The 20,415-nt window shown below is 36.7% G+C and overlaps 1 protein-coding gene across 1 annotated transcript in view; it reads right to left on the bottom strand.

Annotated features, from left to right (window-relative positions):
- LOC145272771 (echinoderm microtubule-associated protein-like 2) overlaps window positions 1–20,415 on the bottom strand; it is a 224,363-nt gene that overhangs the window by 2,483 nt on the left and 201,465 nt on the right. The window contains exons 19-20 of the mRNA XM_080127047.1: window positions 16,895–16,990; window positions 4,547–4,683 (exon numbers count right to left, since the gene is read on the bottom strand). Of these exons, the coding sequence (XP_079983173.1) occupies window positions 4,547–4,683; window positions 16,895–16,990 (233 nt within the window). The remainder of the gene's footprint in view (window positions 1–4,546; window positions 4,684–16,894; window positions 16,991–20,415) is intronic.

Below are 20,415 nucleotides of genomic sequence, written 5' to 3' on the forward strand. Positions count from 1 at the left end.
CGGATGATACAGAATGGTAGCATCATAAGCGTGTAGTCGCATCAGCATGTTTTGCAGTTGTTTGGGGTATTTTCCCAATTCTTTTTTCATGATCGCTTCTAATGGCCTATGATTGGTCAGTACTGTTATCCGTCGACCAAAAGTATACTGATGAAGCCTCACGCTAGCATAGACTACTGCTAGCAGTTTTTTTCAATTTGTGCATATCGGGTATCTGTATCAGTCAATGCGCAGCTGATATAGGCTAGAGGTCGACCTTCTTGCAGTAGTGCAGCCCCCATACCCTTCTCACTTGCATCACATTGAATGGCCAAAGATTTGTTGGGGGTCATAGTATCTCAATACTGGTGCCTGACTCACTAACTTTTTAATTTTCTCAAAAGCCTCTTCATAAATTTGGGACCACGTTCTTGGCACATCTACCTTCATTAAATTTCAAATTGGGGCCATCACGTCAGACGTGTGTGGCAGAAATTTTGCGAGGTAATTCACAAATCCAACCAATCATTGCACTCTTTTAACATCTGTCGGACACATCATCTCTTTTATGGCTTTTACCTTCCCAGGATCAGGAAGTAAACCCCCACTGGTTATCATGTGACTTAGGAAAGATATAGATGTTTGTCATGGCTTCAATTTTCCACATTTAATAGCATCCCATGATCATGACATCTCTGCAAGAGTTTCTTGAGTTTCATGTCATGATTAACTGTTGCTTTCTCCATTTTACCCTTCCCAATCGCCAGATCATCTGCTTTGTTAATCACCCCCTCTAAATCAGATACATTTACAGAGCCTTTTGAAATATCTCTGGAGCTGGAGCAATCTCAAATGGTAAAACTTTCCACCGAAACTGACCAAATGGTGTAGTAAATGTTGTCAAGTGACTGCTGGCTTCATCCAATTTTACATACCAAAATTCATCTCGTAAATGCAGGGTGGAAAATACCTTGCTGTCAGCCAGTTCTGGCAGTAAATCAATCAGTGTAGGAAGCTGGAATTGTTCTCTTTTCACAGCTTTATTTAGTGGTCTTGGGTCTATGCAAATCCTTAGATTTCCATTTTTTTCATGACCAGTGCTAATGCACATACTCACGGAGTCCATTTACTTACTGGTTCAATAACTTTATTTTTAACCAGTTTTTCTAGTTAGACTTTTAATTTGTCTTTAAGTGCCACTTCGTGCTACTGCTACTCTTGGCTCTACCTCCAAATGTACCTCTCCCAGTAATTGACCTAACTCCTCCTTAAATACCTCTTTGAACGCGTTTATAATGCTGTCCGAATTCTAGCTGTTGAATTCATCCATTAGGGAAACTTTGGAGACCATTTTGAACTGGTCCTGGTTGATTGTGAATTGTATTTGCCCCAAGTAATACTCTTTTACAATGACAAACTTGACCGCATATTTGTTTCCAGTTTTGGGTTTTATCATTTTGGCTTTACACTTCCCCAATGGTTTCACTTCTGCTCCATTCCACATGACAAGCGTCTTATTTGAAGGCTCCAATGTTTTCCCCATCGTGTGCTTCTCATTCAGTATGTTTACTAATGTTCCACTATCAAGCTGAAGAATAATTGGCTTTCCTTTCACCATCATTTCCGCTTTTATCACTCCTGACTCACAGCATTAACCTTTTCTTTAATTGTTACACTGTCTACCTGTCCATAGTCTCAACAACTACTACTGTTGTTTTCCTGGTCATAAAGTTGTGTTTTGACAGTTTGCATCTTTTTTCTTGATAATTTGCATTTCGTAGCAAAGTGTTTTTTTCTATTACAGTTATAACATGTCTTGCCAAATGCAGGACATATCTCTTTACCTGGTCCATGTTGCAGTGCACATAAACTGCACTCTCTCTCTCTGTTTTTGCCGATGTCTTTTTCTTGGGTTTGAAATCCACTCTGTTAACTCCCTTGGGCCTTACGATTCTAGATTGTAATATAGCATTTTAAGACAGCTTACAAATGTCAATGCATCTTTGCAAATTTAACTGTTTTATTTTTAATAACTCAGCTTGTCTGGGGTTGTGTATTCCCAGCACTACTTGATCTCTGAGTACTGAGAGAACACAATTGTCACAAAATTGCACATTTTTACCAACGTCCAAAGCACCGAAAAATAAAGGATTCCATAGTCTCTGATTCTCCTTGCTTCCTCGTGCAAAAAACGTACCGTTTGTAGGTTTCATTTGTTTCCCCTATAGCATATTTATCAAACGCCTGAATAATTTTGGTGGGCGTTCTTTCATCTTTGGGCATTGAAAATTGAAACCCGTAGTACACTTTCAAAGCTTCGCCTCCCAACGTGTGAAGTAAAAGTGCCATTTGATTTTGTACTGACAGCCTTGTTAAATACAAGGGGCGTGCAATAAATAATGCCCCTGACCTACTTCCAGTTGTCTGATCTAGCTGAAATTTTGCATGTGCAATGATTTATATCTCTACGGGTTATGTGGCAAATTACAACTCTGAACTAATTGTGGTTTCTGTTTTACAAGTGTTTGAACTGAGTCAGGTGTGAAATGGAGCCTGTTGAATGTCGAGCAGTGATCCTGTTTTTGTATTTGAAAGGACGCACACCACAGGAGACTTTTGATGAAATGAAAGAAACTTATGGTGATAATGCCCCATCATATGACATTATAAAACGCTGGCATCGTGAATTAAAACATGGCCGGAAGTCTGTGGAAACAGCTCCCAGACCTGGTCGCTCCCCTTCTTCCATTATTGAGGCATCTGTCCGTCAAGTTGAGGCTGCCGTTTTGGAAGATTGGCGCATTACTATTCGCCAAATAGCCCAAGATGTCAAGGTTAGTACAGGGTCTATGGAAACTATCATTCATGACCATTTGCATATGTATAAGGTGTCTGCCAGTTGGATTCCCAGGTTGCTCCCACCATTCCAGAAGCGAGAATGTGTTGAGTGCTCGAGGATGAATTTGGAGATGTGTCAAGAAGATGAGTCAAAAGACTGATTACACAGGATGAAACCTGGTTCAATCACTATGATCGAGGGACTCACCACCTCCAAAGAAGGCAAGGGTGCAGCCCTCCACTAGCAAGGTCATGCTCACAGTCTTCTGGGACCAGGAGTAGTGATGACAGATTTCCTGGCAAAGAGTACCACAGTTACAGGAGCCTAGGGTACCACAATTATAGGAGCCTATTATGCTTCACTTTTGAGGAAATTAAGGGAAGCTATCAAAATCAAGAGGCGGGGCAAGATCAGCAAAGGTACCCTCCTCCTGAAGGACAACAATCCGGTCCACAACTCGCATGTCACCAGATCAGAAGCACGGGCATGTGGTTATGAAATCCTCCTCCATCCTCTCTACTCTCCTGACCTTGCACCCTCTGACTTTCACCTCTTCCCAGCCATGAAGCTGTTTTTGAAAGGAAAGCGTTTTCCTGATGATGCAGCCTTGATTTCTGAAGTCACGTCGTGGTTAGAGGACCAACCTGGGGTGTTCTACAAAAACAGTCTCCAGAGCTGCATCAAACGATGGGAGAAATGCATAACTCTAGGTGGTTCCTATGTAGAGAAAGACTAATAACTGTGCCAAGTTTCGTTGCTCTACTGCTATTGCACGCCCTTTGTACGTAATAATTACATAGTTATGCCATTTTAGTTTGAATAGCTTTCAGTTCCCTGACAAATTCTTCTCCATACATAGAGGTGGCAGTGGTTTTATGCCAGCTACTGTTCTGTTTATTTTATTCATGCCCACTTCCCACATTTTTCTCTTTTTTTTTCTTTCCTGCTCGCGGCATACATACAAATTTAAACAAGAAATTAAACGTTACTTATCTGGACATAGTTTTATCCTACCGCTATCACCATGTGTCATTTCTTAGGATACCCACGGATTAAACACAATACAACGACCGATATGTTTCCACACGTGTGCGTCTTTATTCTCTACTGTAAACATAAGTCGTCCCAAGGGGCTTAACTCCATTTGGTGAAATTCCTGGTTAGTTCCTCATGCAACAGGCTCCATTCGAAATTTCGTGCAGATTCCCGAATTTGACAGAAAAATTCCCGAGTTAGACAAGATACATCTGAAGAAGGGTGAGGGTTACATCGACTGAAACATTGTGCAAATAATGCTCAAGATGAGAACAGTAGTCCGAATAATCTAAATAATACGAATTATTAATCATCATCTAAAAGAATCAGCAATATACATATGCTAGAGTTATCTGCAACTATATTTGATCAGACGACAACCATCAGGAAAATTCAAAATGGAGGATATGTTTCGAAATCTGTTTAATGCAACAAACTAAAACCTCATTTTCGTAACAATCCTCCCAGTTTTAAAATTGTTAAATAAATCATTTATATTGTTGATTTTCACAGAATCGTTTCCACCCATTTATTTATTCACACCACTCACACAAACGACTTCACAACACATTATATTCCACGAGTTATATCATTACTTTTAATGAACGTTTTCCTGGCTAGCCTTTTCTCTTTCTTTTCGTATATTTTACAATATAAATTAAGAATTTACTCGTATAGGATTTGCTGAGATACCTTATAACAAGAACATGGATATTTGTAAAGACGTAAGCGGCCTCTATTATCACCGGCACACAGGTAATTTGCTGTCTTCCCAGTAAAACAGCCGACGGTAGTGAGAACTTCATTGTCAACCAGATTAGACCAGGCACCTAAAATGTAAGAATGACAGAAATTGTAATTGCAATTTTCAAGTTTTTATTTGTTTTTATTTCTACTTTTGATTACTTGAGTAATAAAAGAAAATAAAGACCCACTTGTAGCAAACGCTAAGCACTCCCAAACGAATGTGAAGAATTGTGAAAAAAAAGGAACGCATGATCCCGTGACGTCAGGCTTGTGTTAACTATGCAAACTATGGAAAAGCAGAAGCGACTTAATGATATTTTAAAACCTTTGTTTATCTTCTTCAAACTGCAATTAATAATTAATCTTTGTGATAATTTTGTTGGGGTTAAAGATTTACACAGTTTAATGATTAGTAATATTTAAAACATTTGTATACTGAATATGAAATACGGTTTTACGAGTGTTCATTTGGTTACTTACCGGCTTCCGTACTTTTGTTTGGTAAAAAGAGACAAATTTGATATCGTAGGGGATTCAGAAAATGTTTAATTTTTGTGCAATAATATTTTTCGTCGGTTTTAATCTGGCGATAAAATAGCTGGCAAGAGCCATGTTTATATTAAAATTTAATATTAAAAAAAATATTAAACACAATTATTCAAAAATCTATGTTGTAACGGAACATTTTGAAATAATGGAATTTTAATCGTTTTATCTTTTAAAAATTAATTAACTTTTACGAAGTTTGTTTTTCTTGGCAATACAACTGATAATAGTATATATTAATTAGAACAAAACGCTATTTTAAAAGAAAACATAATAATATAAAATTTATATCAATTTTTTAATTGCAACTTCAAGGTAAGTTTTTGTTCAATACGTGTATTTAAATTTATAAACAATAAATATTTTTTACTAATTTGAATTCTTATGTTTCATAATAAATAGAATTTTCGATAGATTTAAATATATTTTGTTAAAATTTCGAAAAAATAAATAGGGGGGGGGCACGCACTAAAAAAACAAAAAAAAAATTTCCCCCTCATATATTTTACGAAAACTACATTTTATATATAATTTCATTCTAAAATAGATAAGTATCGAAAATTTCACGAAAATCTGACTATTAGTTGAGTTTTACTAGATTTATTAAACACTGGTATGTTCTCACGTTCGGAATTCTTACTACATGGGAACGTTATTTTAAAACGCCAGTTATGTAAACAAGATTTTCGTCTCGCAATTTCATTATTTTCGTATGATGAAAAAATATTTTTAAAAATTATTACTAGTTTATTTTGCCCTTTTAAATGGTACAAATGTTATATTGATAATATTAGCTCATAGTAAAGTTACATTGTGTTACATATAGGGGGGGGGGTTAATTCTGTGGTGAATTTTGGAGGTGCCTAGTAAACATATAAACATATAAAATGCTTGTCGATTCCCTATGAAGATAAATTTTCATTACTTACTGCCTAGCTCTGCTCACGTATTGAGCACTCTTGAAATAAATACATAAACTTTTATATCTCTCTATAACTTTTTATGTGAGTACATGGAATTATATATATATATATATATATATATATATATATATATATATATATATATATATATATACTAGCATGGGTGCCCGGCGTTGCCCGGGTGTTTGGGAGGGGGGTGTTGTAGCAAAAAAAAAAATGTGGTAGTAGGAAGGAAGGCTCAAACCCGTACTGCGAAAGAGGAAAAGAACGGGAAAAAACGTGACATCTTTGCTGCTACGACCACCGTTAAAGCGGAAGTGACGTAGGTTTAAATTAAGGCTAGACAATCGAAAAGAGGGGATGATTTTTGAAAATATCGTCGAAAAAAAAAGTAGAAAAGTGCCCAGTTGTGGGTGAAGAAATTAGTGTTTTTAGCCAATTTTTCGGTATTTGTCATCTGAAGGGTTGAACTTCAAAACGATACTGATCTTGGGAAAATTCGTCATCTCTATAGAAAGTTTTAGGTTGAAATACATACATACATACATTTATATATTTGTAGCTCAAATTTTCAACCTAAACCGATTAAAAAGCTTGCCCTATCTCTGAATACCCTTTATGTAAAAGTTCAAATGTTTAGACCAGAAATTGTCTGAGTAATTAGGTAGAGACTGCATAGATCAATTTTTTAAAAATTTTGACCCCTATTATGACCCCTTAACATTTATTCTTTTGGGCTCAAATCAAGTTATTAAGTCAGATCCATGTCCAAGGAACCTATATCTAAAATTTCAAGTGTTTAGACCCAAAATTGGCAGAGGAGTTTGGTAGAGTTCTCAGAGGTCAAATCGTTGAACTTTGACCCCTTAACAGTCAAATTTCTGGCCGACAATGGATAACAAAAATTTTCCCAAATCTCAGTACCCAGTATATCAAATTTCGATTCTGTAGACTGAAAGTTGACAGAGTTATTGCATAGTGAAGCTTACACAGACAGACAGACAGACAGACAGACAGACAGACAGAGACTTTCACTTTTATAGATATACTAGCATGGGTGCCCGGCGTTGCCCGGGTGTTAGGAGGTGTATGCTGAGCAAAAAAAAATAAAACAAAAAGCACGGTCAATTTTTTTAAGTTTGTCGGAGGAGTTTGGTAGAGTTCTCAAACGTCAAATCGTTGAACTTTGACCCCTTATCACCAAATTTATGGGCGAAAACCGATCACATCGATTTTTCCAATTCTCAGTACCCTGTATATCAACTTTCAAGTCTGTAAACTAAAAATTGACAGAGATATTGTGTAGGGAAATGTACACAGACACAGACACTTTTACTTATATATAAATACTAGCAAAGTACCTGTCGTTGACTGTGTTCAAAAACAGCCTACAGAAAATGGACTCGGATTTATGAAAGTATGATAGGTTATGAAAAGGAAGGGTTATAAATTTGGGTTGAATTTGGGGGTATCAAAACCAAAGCAAAATATGATGAAAGTAAAAATAAAATAGATAAACCCCATCATTTATTATACCATACCTGTTCACACTGAAACACTTATCACAATATTCTGTGGATCTATATTAAAAAACCTTGTTAAACTTTGTGACATATTTACATTCTATGGAGGTCAGGTGCGAACGAACACCCCATAATTTTATTATACCATATTTCTTCAAACTGAAACATAATTATCAAAGTATGCTTATACAGATAGATATGAAAAGTCTTTATTAAAGTTTGTGGCTATTTCCATTCTATGGAGGCCAGGCGCGAACGCAGACTCCACAATTTTATTATACAATCCCTATTTAAGTTAAAACATACTTATCAAAGTATTCTTATGTACATCTATATCAAAAACACTTGTAAACGTTTTTTTTTTAATTTTTAAATTTTTTATTTCCATAGTTTGTGGACCAGGCACGAACGCAGACCCCACAATTTTAATGAACCAAAACATACTCATTCATGTGTCTCGATACATCTTCTATCATTATATGTAATCAGTTTTTAAAATAGTCAATTATATAGGAGCCTATTCGTGACCACACACACACACACACACACACACACACACACACACACACACACACACACACACACACACATTCAATTATATATATATATATATATATATTTATATATATATATATATATATATATATATATTTAGTAATGTGATTGATAATTTAAAAATCAAATTATAATTAAATTAAAAATCCGTTTCATAAGAATGAACAACAACAAAATCAATTATTTGCACGATCGTTTCGGAAAACAGTGTTTTTATTGTGGTAGACATCTAGTTACGGACAATAATTATTACATATAGTTTTTTAACGAGCACTTTTCTTTCCTGTATTTTAATTAAACTAGTAATTTTACTATTACATTAAAATATACTCTGCGCTTTAGACTATTGTTCTAATCTCCTTTAAATTATATATATATATATATATATATATATATATATATATATATATATATATATATATATATATATACATATAGCTGAGAGAGTAAGGAGAATAGAGTAAATTCAATTCTATAAGAGGAGACTTATCGGGATAATATAAAGCTCAACAAGTTTCATTGCAGCTTATATAGGAAACATACGGATAAAATAGGATCACACCCATCCACCTTTCTACCCCTCCTTGAATCTTAAAACATAAACTACCTACATTATTTATTTATTTTTTTTTACACAGTGATCACCACTTATCAAGGCCCGGAAGCCACTCAGGGATAAGAGTTATTGCAAGTACATTATGTTAGTGTGGAGATTTGATGAAGTGTATACTTAAGGGGACGGTTCATTAGGAATTTGTTAACGTTGGACTTGAAGACATCCAAGTTGTAGTCCAGTGGGAAGCAGGCAGACGGAAGAGAGTTCCACAGGCGTGCAGTTCTAAGAAAGAAGTTTTGTTCATGGAATCCACATTTTGATTTAGGCACAGATATAGAGTGGGGGAAATTTTTCACAGTGGATTCAGCTAGACGGGTGTTTTTCGTGAAAGATTGGCGTGGGGGGACCAGAGATTGGAGTTCAGACGAGCACTTGCCATGGAAATAACGATAAAACAAGGATAGGCTCACAACGTCTCTTCTGTGGGAGAGAGGTTGCAGGGTAGAGAAAAGGGCATCCCCCACTAAGCCACAAAGTCTATTTTGTACTCTGTCAAGGCAGGATAGGCTGGTTTTAGCAGCTCCTGCCCAGATATGGCAACAGTATTCGATCCTTTGACATACTTGGCTTTTATATAGATAGAGAATTGCATCAGTAGTGAGATATCTTCTGGAGCGGTAGAAGGATCCCACTATCTTTCCAGCAACCTTGACAACAGACTTGATGTACGTGTTCCATTTCAGATCAGGAGTAGAGGTCAAACCCAGAAGCTTGTCAAAACACGGGGCCTCACCCAGACGAGAGCCATCCATCACAATTGATGCCAGATGGGGATCAGAGCGTTGATGATGTAAGGATAGGAGTTTGGTTTTGGATGCATTAAAGGTAACCAGCCACGTCTTCCCCCACTGAACCACGCGCTCGAGATCAGAGGAGAGAGAATCAGAGAGAACTTTGTCATTTACAGCCTTTGATGTGTTGCCGTAGATGGTCGTGTCATCAGCATAGATGTCAATGAATGATTTAAGTATGTGTTTAGGGAGGTCATTGATGTAGATCAGGAAGAGAGTTGGGCCCAGGATTGACCCCTGAGGGACTCCAGCATTTATATTGCAGGCCTCCAAAAAGAAAAGTTCAAATGGCAGACGTGTTTTAAATATTCTCTGCAGTGCTTTTTCTGTGCACATTTGAACTTTTCTTTTAATGATTTTGAATTCATTCCATTTGTGATTTTTTCCAAGGAATTCTACCTTTTGGATCATTTTGGACCATCTTCCAGTTACGCGATTCCTTTGGATCTTACTTGTGGATTGGAAGTTTTTAATTCGACCGTGTTTGGATTTTACTATTCTTGGATTTTTTACCCTTCACCGGACTATCCATTCATGTGAAATCTTTTTATCATTTTTTCTTTTACCTCCTATTCCCCTTACCTCACCCTTTTTTTAACCAAGTAAGATCTGTGACTTACTTGTGGTTTCATTAAATACTTTTACATGCAAAATCCGATCCTGCATTTTGCTAATTCCTGCCCTCTGATGAGAAGAAGAGTATTTCTTCGAAACTCAGCGGATTAAGGACTATCCACTTATCTTGTGCTTCCTTTTTAAAATTAAATATGTTTTTAACTCTTTTTCAAGAAGTTTTTTAACATGTTTTATTAATCATTTGTTCATATTATAAGCTCTATTTCCTTTTCGGTTTTATTGAGGTTATCTGGTTGAGATTATTTTACTTGTAAATATTAACTCTTTAATATTTATAATATATTTTAAGTTTACTATTTTGATTACCTTGGTAAACTTATTGTAATTTTTATTTCTCTCACACACACACACACACACACACACACACACACACACACACACACACACACACACACACACACACACACACACACACACACACACACACATATTGCATGTTGTATCCACCTGCATTCCTTTTGATGTATATAAATATGTATGGATAAAAAATCAATGCGAAAAATATATAGATGTTTATATCTTTTCTGTATTTATTTTCTGTGTTGATGTGTAGGAATACAAAAAGTCTTTCGGAAAACCCGAAAATGTTTCTTTCAAAAACACATAATTTGCGACCGATCCTTCAGTCTTCTTCAGTGTGAATGATGGAAACATGAATGCAGGGCGGGCAGGGTTAGTAGCAGGAAGGTTACGGGTATAGCGAATGAGGTTAAGATCTATCTGAATATGACCCTCCCAATATTTTGATTTGGAATGGTCAGCAACTTGTATGGCCTCTATTCAAAACCAAGTCTTTCATAAAATGTTGAATTGGACATCGATGCACCCCACGTACACACTCTCTGTAAACATTCATGCATGTACACCCGCACGCTGCCACATATGCTTCTACACTATGTAGGGATTTGGGCAGCAAGATGTTGGTTCACGTTGCACTTGAACTTCTGAACGTCAGTACAGTTGGGGAAGCAGGGACCTGGAATGGAATTCCAAAGTCTAGCGGTTCTGGGGAAGAAACTACTGGAGTAGAAAGATCTTTTACATCTAGGGACTTCTACAATGTGGGGGTGGGATTTTGCAGCCTGTCGGGTCTGTTGAGGGTGTTCACGTCGTGGGGGCACAAGTGCTTGCAGTTCGTCAGAGCATTCACCATTATAATACTTATAGAACAGGCAGAGGGATGCAACATTTCGTCGATGGGACAGAGGCTGAAGCTTAGATGCCAGTTCAGGGCCTATCAGATTTGCGACTCTCTTTTGAAGCTTGTCAAGGAGTGAGAGACTAGTAGCCGATGCACCAGCCCACATATGACAGCAATACTCCATACATGGGCGAATGGTTGTCTTATAGAGGTACAGGATACTTTCGGGTGTTAGTAGTTTTCTAGCACGGTAGAGAGAGCCCACCTTCCTTGCAGCGGCCCTGGCAATGCCCTCGATGTAATTGTTCCAACTCATGTTTCCTGTGAACGTTAGACCAAGGAACGTGTGTCCATATGTCTCCCCCTTTCTTCTCCCACACATATGCATACTCGTATATACATATATATACCTATGCATACACACATAAATTTTATCATATATGGTATGTTTTGAGCATTTTTTTCTTGTGCCCCTAGTTACATGATGCGAAGAGAAAAAAAAGGATATTTTATTATTGTAAACAGATTTATTATTATTATTATTATTATTATTATTATTATTATTATTATTATTATTATAAATAGATATTTTATGATTTTACCTTACTATATTTTGGACATTATCTTATTGTATTTATATTTCAAGTCCACCCTTAAAATATCTGATTTGAAAAATCTCCAGCTATCCTGAGTTTTTATCAAAAATATTACAGAGGTTTTTAATATAAAATTCTAATCCACAAAAGAAAAATAGCTTCCAGCGAACACTTCATACAGGGATTATACAAACTAAAAATGAGGAGGGATATACTCTGAACTTTCCATACTCAAAGGATTACCACTAAGGACGAAAAATACCTTTTTTTTATTACATTTTCACACCAAACAAGGCACATTGTCACTTTGGTGTAGGGGGCTACTATCAGGGACATGAGCTACCGGGATACTATGTAAGGAGTTGGGCACAAAATGTCGGTTCACCTTACACTTGAATTGCATGTCAGTAATGTTGGGGAAGCAGGAGCCCGGAAGAGAATTCCAAAGTCCAACGGTTCTGGGGAAGAAACTACTGGAGTAAAAGGCTCTTTTATATCTAGGGATCTCAATTGTGAAGGGGTAGGATTTTTCTGCTTGTTGGGTTTGTCGAGGTATTTATGTTGTGGGGCCACAAGTGCTTGCAGTTCGCCAGAGCATTCACCGTTAAAATACTTATAGAACAGGCAGAGGGATACAACATTTCGTCAGTGGGACATAGGCTGAAGCTTAGATGACAGTTCAGGGCCTATCAGGTTGGAGACTCTTTTGAACTTTGTCTAGGAACGAGAGACTAGTAACAGATGCACCAGCCCAAATATGACAACAATACTCCATACATGGGCGAATGGAGGCACAGGATACTTTCAGGCGTTAGTAGCTTTCTAGCATGGTAGAGAGAGCCTACCTTCCTTGCAGAGTCCCGGCAATGTTCTCAATGTAATTGTTCCAACTCATGTTTCCTGTGAACAGTTGGCTGAGGAGTTTAAAAGAAGTATTTTATAAATTGGAATCTACCTACAACGTAGATTTATTCAACAAACTCGGACTCTAACCACAGTATACCACTTTATACAGGGATTACCACGACAATCTGATCCGATAAATTTATATCCTTTCATTGTATCTACTTTTATTTCATCTATTTTCTTTATCTATGTCCCCTAAAAAGATGTACTTAATTCTTTAATATATTTTCTTTGGATGTGCTAAAAAGCAAAACTATTTTGAATTAGATCTAATATTTGCTAATGAATTTTCCTCTGAGGAGATGACCCTACATCGAAAATCCATGGATTAAGGAAAAAATCTGAACTGTACTCTTTATTCAAACAATAAATTTCTGTTCTGAAAATTTATGTTTTTCTGAATAAAATTTATACAAAAAAAGTATATATGTATATATATATATATGTATATATGTATATATATATATATGTATATATATATATATATGTATATATATATGTGTGTGTGTGCGTGTGTATACTGTAGCGTCTAAAACTAAGGGACAAAATTTTAAAACCTAATATTTGTTAGAAATAACAACTGTGAAAAGCTGAAATTTTGACAACTCGTAGTCGTTATCATCCATAATAACATACTAAAATTTGAATCATTTGCAAAGGATAGAAAAAGAATTATGACAATTATTTATTTTCAAAATAGGAACGTCCAAAAGTAACGGTCAAACTTGAGAAAACCTAACAGGTATGGTACTCTCCAGAATGTGCTGCTGACATTACCCATAGCAATCACTTTTTCCATTGTTTCCAATGTAATAGATGTACTGAGACTAAAGCTGCCTTCAGGACTGCCAGCAACCACTATAAAAGCGTAATAAAGAACACGAGAAAGTTGTATGTTCAGTATGTCAAGTCCAAAGTAGCTGACCAGTTTTGGCAAATAATAAACAGGGTTCTGAACAGAAGCGTGTGCTCTATCCCAGCCATCATCAATGAATCTGAGGTAATCTCATTAACATCGGACAAAGCTAAACCCTTTGCCAAGAACTTTGCAGATAATTCTACCCTATGGGGTCAAGGCCGCCAACCCTCTGCATTTCCTCGTGTATCTGAAAACACATGTGACATACAAATATCTGTGCATGATGTTGCTAAGCTAATCAAGAATATGGATTCCAGTAAAGCAACTGGCTCTGACAGCATTCCAATTATAGTGCTGAAGAAGCTTCAACCAGAACTAGCTCCAAAACTTACAAAGCTGTTTAAGTGTTGTCTTAACAAGAATTGCTTTCCAGCACCCTGGAAAACCTCATCAGTAAACCCTGTATTTAAAAATTCAGGTGATCGCTCATCTCCCTCTCAGTACAGACCAATTAGTGTCCTGTGCATCATGAGTAAGTTGCTGGAATCAGTGATAAATAGAGAAGTGGTCAACCACCTCAGCAAAAATAACATACTCAGTGACATGCAATATGGTTTCCGTTTTGCTCGATCTACAGCAGATGTGTTAACAGTTATATCCCATAAGATTAGTGAATATCTCGACGGAGGCTTCCTATCTAGGGCAATTGCTCTAGACATATAAAAGGCCTTTCATAGCGTATGGCATAATGGTCTACTCCATAAGATCTCCAGCTATGGTATAGCTGGAAATGTCTTCTCAATTATTAAATAATTTCTCTTTAATAGGTTCATAAGAGTAGTGATTACTGGGCAGAAATCAGAAGCTCACAGTATTAATGCTGGTGTTCCTCAGGGGTCCATTCTGGGCCCAACTCTCTTTCTGATCTATATCAATGATCTCCCAAATCACATCCTAAGATCATTCATAAATATTTATGCTGACGACACTACTATCTATGGCAACACTTCAAAGGCCATAAATGATCATGTTCTCTCTGATTCTCTCTCCTTTGCTCTTAAGCACATGGTGCAATGGAGAAAGAGGTGGCTGGTTAATTTTAATGCATCTAAAACCAAGCTTCTATCTTTTCATCATCAACGCTCTGATTCCCGTCTGGCATCAATTGAAATGAATGACTCTCGTCTTGGGGAGACTCCATGTTTTGACAAGCTTCTGGATCTGACCTTTACTTCTGATCTGACATGGAACATGTACATCAAATCTGTTTCCAAGGTCGCTGGAAAAATGTTTGGATCATTCTACCACTCCAGTAGTTATCTAACTGCTGATGCACTTCTCTACTTCTATAAGAGTCAAGTACATCCAAGGATGGAGAACTGTTGCCACATCTGGGCAGGAGCTGCTGCATCTTATCCTGTCTTGACAAAGTTCAAAATAGATTTGTAGCCTAGTAAGGGATGCTCTTTTCTTTTTCTTGCAATCTCTTTCCCACAGAAAAGACGCTGCGAGCCTGTCTCTACTTTATTGTTATTTTCATGGCAAGTGCTCGTCTGAGCTCCAATCTATGATTCCCCCTCGCCAAACTTTCATGAAAAATACTCGTCTGGTTGAAACCACTATCAATAATTTCCCCCACTTTTATCTGTGCTGAAACCTAAACGTAGATTCCATGAACAAAGTTTCTTTCTTAGATCTGCACGCCTGTGGAACTCTCTTCCGTTTCCTTGCTTTCTAGCTGACTACAATATGATCGTCTTCAAGTTCAATGTGAACAAGTTCTTGATGAGTCATCCCCTTAAGTAATCCAATTTACCAAATTTCTACTACTAATGATTACTACGATATTGTCTCATTGACTACTGTACACTTATTTACCTCCATCCTAGAGTGGCTTCCAGGCCTTGATGAGTGGTGACTCATTTGTAAAAAAAAAGCCAAGCTGAAAATGAAGCATAGCATTACAGATTCTCAAATGTACCCAGCAATAAGTGCAAGACAGAAAGCAAAGCTTGCCTTTCAACAACAGGCAACCCAAATATTAACACGAAGAACTAGATCACTTTGAGCAATTGGTGTTGTTAACAATGTGATAGTGCCTGTTTCTTAATTTGATCGTAGTAAATGAGATCCCCCAAACTTGGTAGGTGTGGTATTATCAATTGAGGATAAGGCAAACTTTCAAGAAACCAGATTGAATTTATACACTACAAAGGACTTGTGGCAGAAAGTATCCTACCAGAAGAACTGAGCATTGGTGAACTAATTTGTACAGAAAGTGTGTGTGGTGGCCAGGGCTACCAAATATGTCACTGTAGAAGCAACTGCTTAATTTAGAAATGCTTCTGTTTAAAAGCTGGCTTACGGTCTGATAGTGCTTGCTGGAGCCATAAATGTTATGACAATATTGAAAAATAGTTTTTGGTAATTTTGTCTTTTTTTATAATTTTTGATTATGAAGCAAGATTTTGTTTTTATTTGTATAATTTTTAATTATGAAGCAAGATTTTCTCTTTTGTGTTAATGCTCAATAAAAAGAACCGCAAATATATTTTAAACTATTTCTTGGTGAATAGTTTTTAGTAATTTTGTCTTTGCATAACCACTTTTAATTATAAAGCAAGATGTTCTTCTTTTGTTTCTGTATTCATTTCTAATAAGGAGTGAAAATCAATTTTCTATTTTTTGTTCAAATCTTTGCATGCATTTATATTTGAATAAATTATTTGCGATTCATCATAATTGCTCAATTCATGTAATGGACAAGAATTTATTTGCCTATTTCATGAAATGAACAAACCATTTGACCATTTCATGAAATAGGGAAATAACCAACCCACTTCATGAAATGCCCAATTTCACAATTGGGGTGTGTAAAAAAAACAACAAAAAAACACACACACACACACACACACACACACACACACACGCACGCACGCACGCACGCACGCACGCACGCACGCACGCACGCACATATAAGTGTGCAGACACGTTAAATGCACATAATCTGAAACTACTACAAGTGCAAAGCAGACTTAAGCTCTAATTATTTCTTTATTAATAACATGCATTAGCATAGGGCGATTGAAAACTTACTTGTTTCATGCTGTTCGCATGAGTTGAAAGCTAGATATTTTTTTAATGTATAGTTTTCTACATTTAGTTGTTTACAGTCTACTAACCGATATCAGTTTCTCCTTACCTAATTGACTAAAACCCAGTGTACAAGTGTGACTGGCCCAGTCTACGTCACGCATTACTCGAGCTGATTTCACCTTTGTCAACTCCATAACATTCCCTGAAAAACAAAAATAATAAAAAAACTTATTAACTAATAAGAAAAAACTTAACACTTGTAGTAAGACTGAGACGTGATTCTGATGAACACTAAAAAGCAAATTTTCCAATAGTTGACCCTTTTTATTTTTCTGCTCCGTATGAATTCACTTTCGTTGTAACTTCTAAAAGCATGTTTTCATGGAAACTTGTTAAACTCAATGTATTTTTCAACAATAAAAATCATTTCAACCCCCGAAAATAACAATGCTTTGTAAAAGTAATAAGTCAATATGAACTTAAAAACCTCTATAAGTATTATCTTATGACCCAGGTAACGTTGGATGTCCCGAATAGAGAGGTGAGTGACCGACATTTGAACTGGTTACAATGTTATGGAAATAACAAAGTATTTTGATAACGGAAGAATGTTTTGAAATACGGCTGGAATTTAATGTAGAAATAATAAAGCAAGAAATATGTAAAGCAATAAAAATGTTTATAAAGATGTTTATAAAATAGGATTGAAATGTTTGGTATTAATAAACAAAGATACGTGACAAAAGACCAGGCAAAGATCTTTGGTTACGTAAATACATGGCGTAACGAGTTTAGAGACATCTTAGAAAGTTAGTTAGTATTCAATCTGTAATGGGCAGCCAAGAGAGACGGTCGACAGACGGGATGGCACCCAACAAGGAATAGATCGATAATTAAGATGTAGACAGGACTGTATCAGCATTCAACTTTTCCAAGATTGGAACAACATTTTGGAATAAAGGTTGCTGAAATAAACCTGAGGTCTATTGTTCGTGATAGAATTTTTGTTGCAGCTTTTCACCCAACAAGATCAAAAATCGGCCAAGTGTGTCCATTAATTGACCAAATGTTGTAACTCTATAGAATGGTATTCGCCCCTTTTGTTGAAGGTATATCTTCCTTTGTCTGGCAAGAGAGAAAATGTTTATTCTGTCCCTTATTTGTCATTATATGTGAACATTCACCAGATAAATTGTTTTATGACATTTTGAAAACTAGGTGATCATATGTACATACATGTACGAAGAACAGACACACATTAAATAAGACACTCGTTACATACACGCGTATATATATACTGAATGTATACACCCCCCACCTCCTCCACGAAAATACAAAACTTGTTCAGCCACCCAGAAGCGACATTCACTGAAGATATTATCTAACTAATTTTCGGACATTGTTCGTCTCACAAAACAGATCCCAGTGAGATTCATCTATCAAATTAGGCACTCACTTTTTTAAACAAACTTGATGATCTAACCCTGGCTAGATATTTTTTCAACTCTTTGTGCCCCTCTTCCTCTGGTCAAGTATCCAACAACTGCACTGTCTGACATTCACTGCACATGTTTACATTTGTTTTATTCATGAGGCTGTCTGATTAAGTATATCTGACAAGTATTATTTTTTACAATGGATTCACCACTTATCAAGACCCGAAGACCACTTGAGGATATGAGTTAATGAGTGTAAGATGTGATAGCATAGTAATCGTTAATGGTGTAGATTGGGTAGAACTTGATTAATGGAACTGTTCGACAAGAATTTGTTTACATTTGTCTTGAAGACGACCATATTATAGTCATCCAGAAAACAGGCCAACAGAACAAAGTTCCAGAGGCGGGCAGTTCTAGGAAAGAAGTTTTTTTCATGCAATCTGTGTTTAGATTTAGGCACTGATCGAGAGTGTGGAAATTGTTGATAGTGGTTGTAGCCAGTCTAATGTGTTTTTGCGAAAGTTTGACACGGTTGTATTATAGATTGAAGCTCAGACGAGCACTTGCCATGAAAATATCGATAGAGCAAAGAGAGGCTAACAACATTTCTTCTATGGGAAAGAGGTTGCAGGGAAGATAAAAGGGCATCACTTACTAGGTATTGAAGCCGGTTTTGAACTCTGTCAGTACAGGATAGGATTTGCCGAGCAGCTCCTGCCCAGATGTGGCAACAGTACTCAATCCTAGAACGCACTTGGCTCTTATACAGGTAGAGAATTGCATCGGCAGTGTGATAATCTACTGGAGCGATAGAATGATCCAATAATTTTTCCGGCGATTTTGGCAACGGGTTTGATGTATGTCCCATTTCAGATCAGGAGTGAAGGGTTGTCTCAGAAGCTTGTCAAGACATGGTGCTTTCTCAAAGAGATGGCTATTCATTTCAATTGGAGTCAGATGAAGGCCAGAGCGTTAATAATGGAAAAAGAGAAGCTTGGTTTTACATGCATTAAAATTAAGCTGCCACTTTTTTCCCATTGCACCACATGCTCAATGTCAAAACAGAGAGAATCAGAAAGATCTTGGCCATTACCTATCGTTGAAGTATTGCGGTAGATGGTAGTGTCATCAGCAAATGTCTACAAATGATCTAAGAATGTGATTTGAGAGATCATTGATGAAGACCAGGAAGAGAGTTGGGCCCAAGATGGAACCCTAAGGTACGCCAGCATTGATATTATGAGCTTCTGATTTCTGCTTATCAGCGACTACTCTTATAAGCCAATCAGAGAGAAATGATTTAATAATTGAGAAGATATTTCCAGCTATTCTGTAGCTAGCAAACTTATGAAGTAGATCATTATGGCATACCCTATCAAAAGTCTTTGATATGTCTAAAGCAATTGCTCTAGAAAGGAAGCCTGCGTTGAGAGATTTACTAATCTGTGTAATATTACAGTTAGCACATCAGATGTAGACCTTGCATAAAGGAAACCATATTGCATGTAACTGAGTAGCTTATTTTTGCTGTGGGGGTTGACCACTTTTCTATTTATCACAGATTCCAGCAACTTATTCATGACGTACAAGAGATTGATTGGTCTGTACTGAGAAGCAGATGACCGATATTCATAATCTAAAATACGAGGCACACTGATGAAGTTTTCCAAAACGTTGGGAAGCATTCCTTCTTAGTCAATGTTTATACAGTTTGATAAATATGGGAGCTAGTTCCGATTGAAGATTTTTGAAATCTCTGATTGGTATGTCATCAGGACCAGTTGCTTTACTGGAATCAAGGTTTTTGATTAACTTGGAAACATCATGCACAGATATGTGTATGTTGCATAGCGTGTATTCAGTCACAGGAGGAAATATGGCAGCGCTGGTCACAAAAGATAGTAAATTGTAAATAAGGAGTGAAGGATGAAATAGGAGAAGCGAGGGTTACGGAGCTGTCGAGCAATGCGTTTTCTACTCTCCATTAAAAAAACAAAACAAAAGGAAACAACAAAAAAGAAAAAAGAAAATAATGAAGTGGAAGCACGTGGACCCACCATCCCCAAAGAAGGCATGGGGACAACTAAATGTCACACCTACAGTCTTCTGAGAACAGGACGGAGATGGTGATGATGATGATGATGATGATGATGATGATGACGACGACGATGACGATGACGACGACGAC

Source organism: Euprymna scolopes, chromosome 4 (genome assembly GCF_053919585.1).
Source record: "Euprymna scolopes isolate OS-2025 chromosome 4, ASM5391958v1, whole genome shotgun sequence".
Taxonomy (NCBI): Eukaryota; Metazoa; Mollusca; class Cephalopoda; order Sepiida; family Sepiolidae; genus Euprymna; species Euprymna scolopes.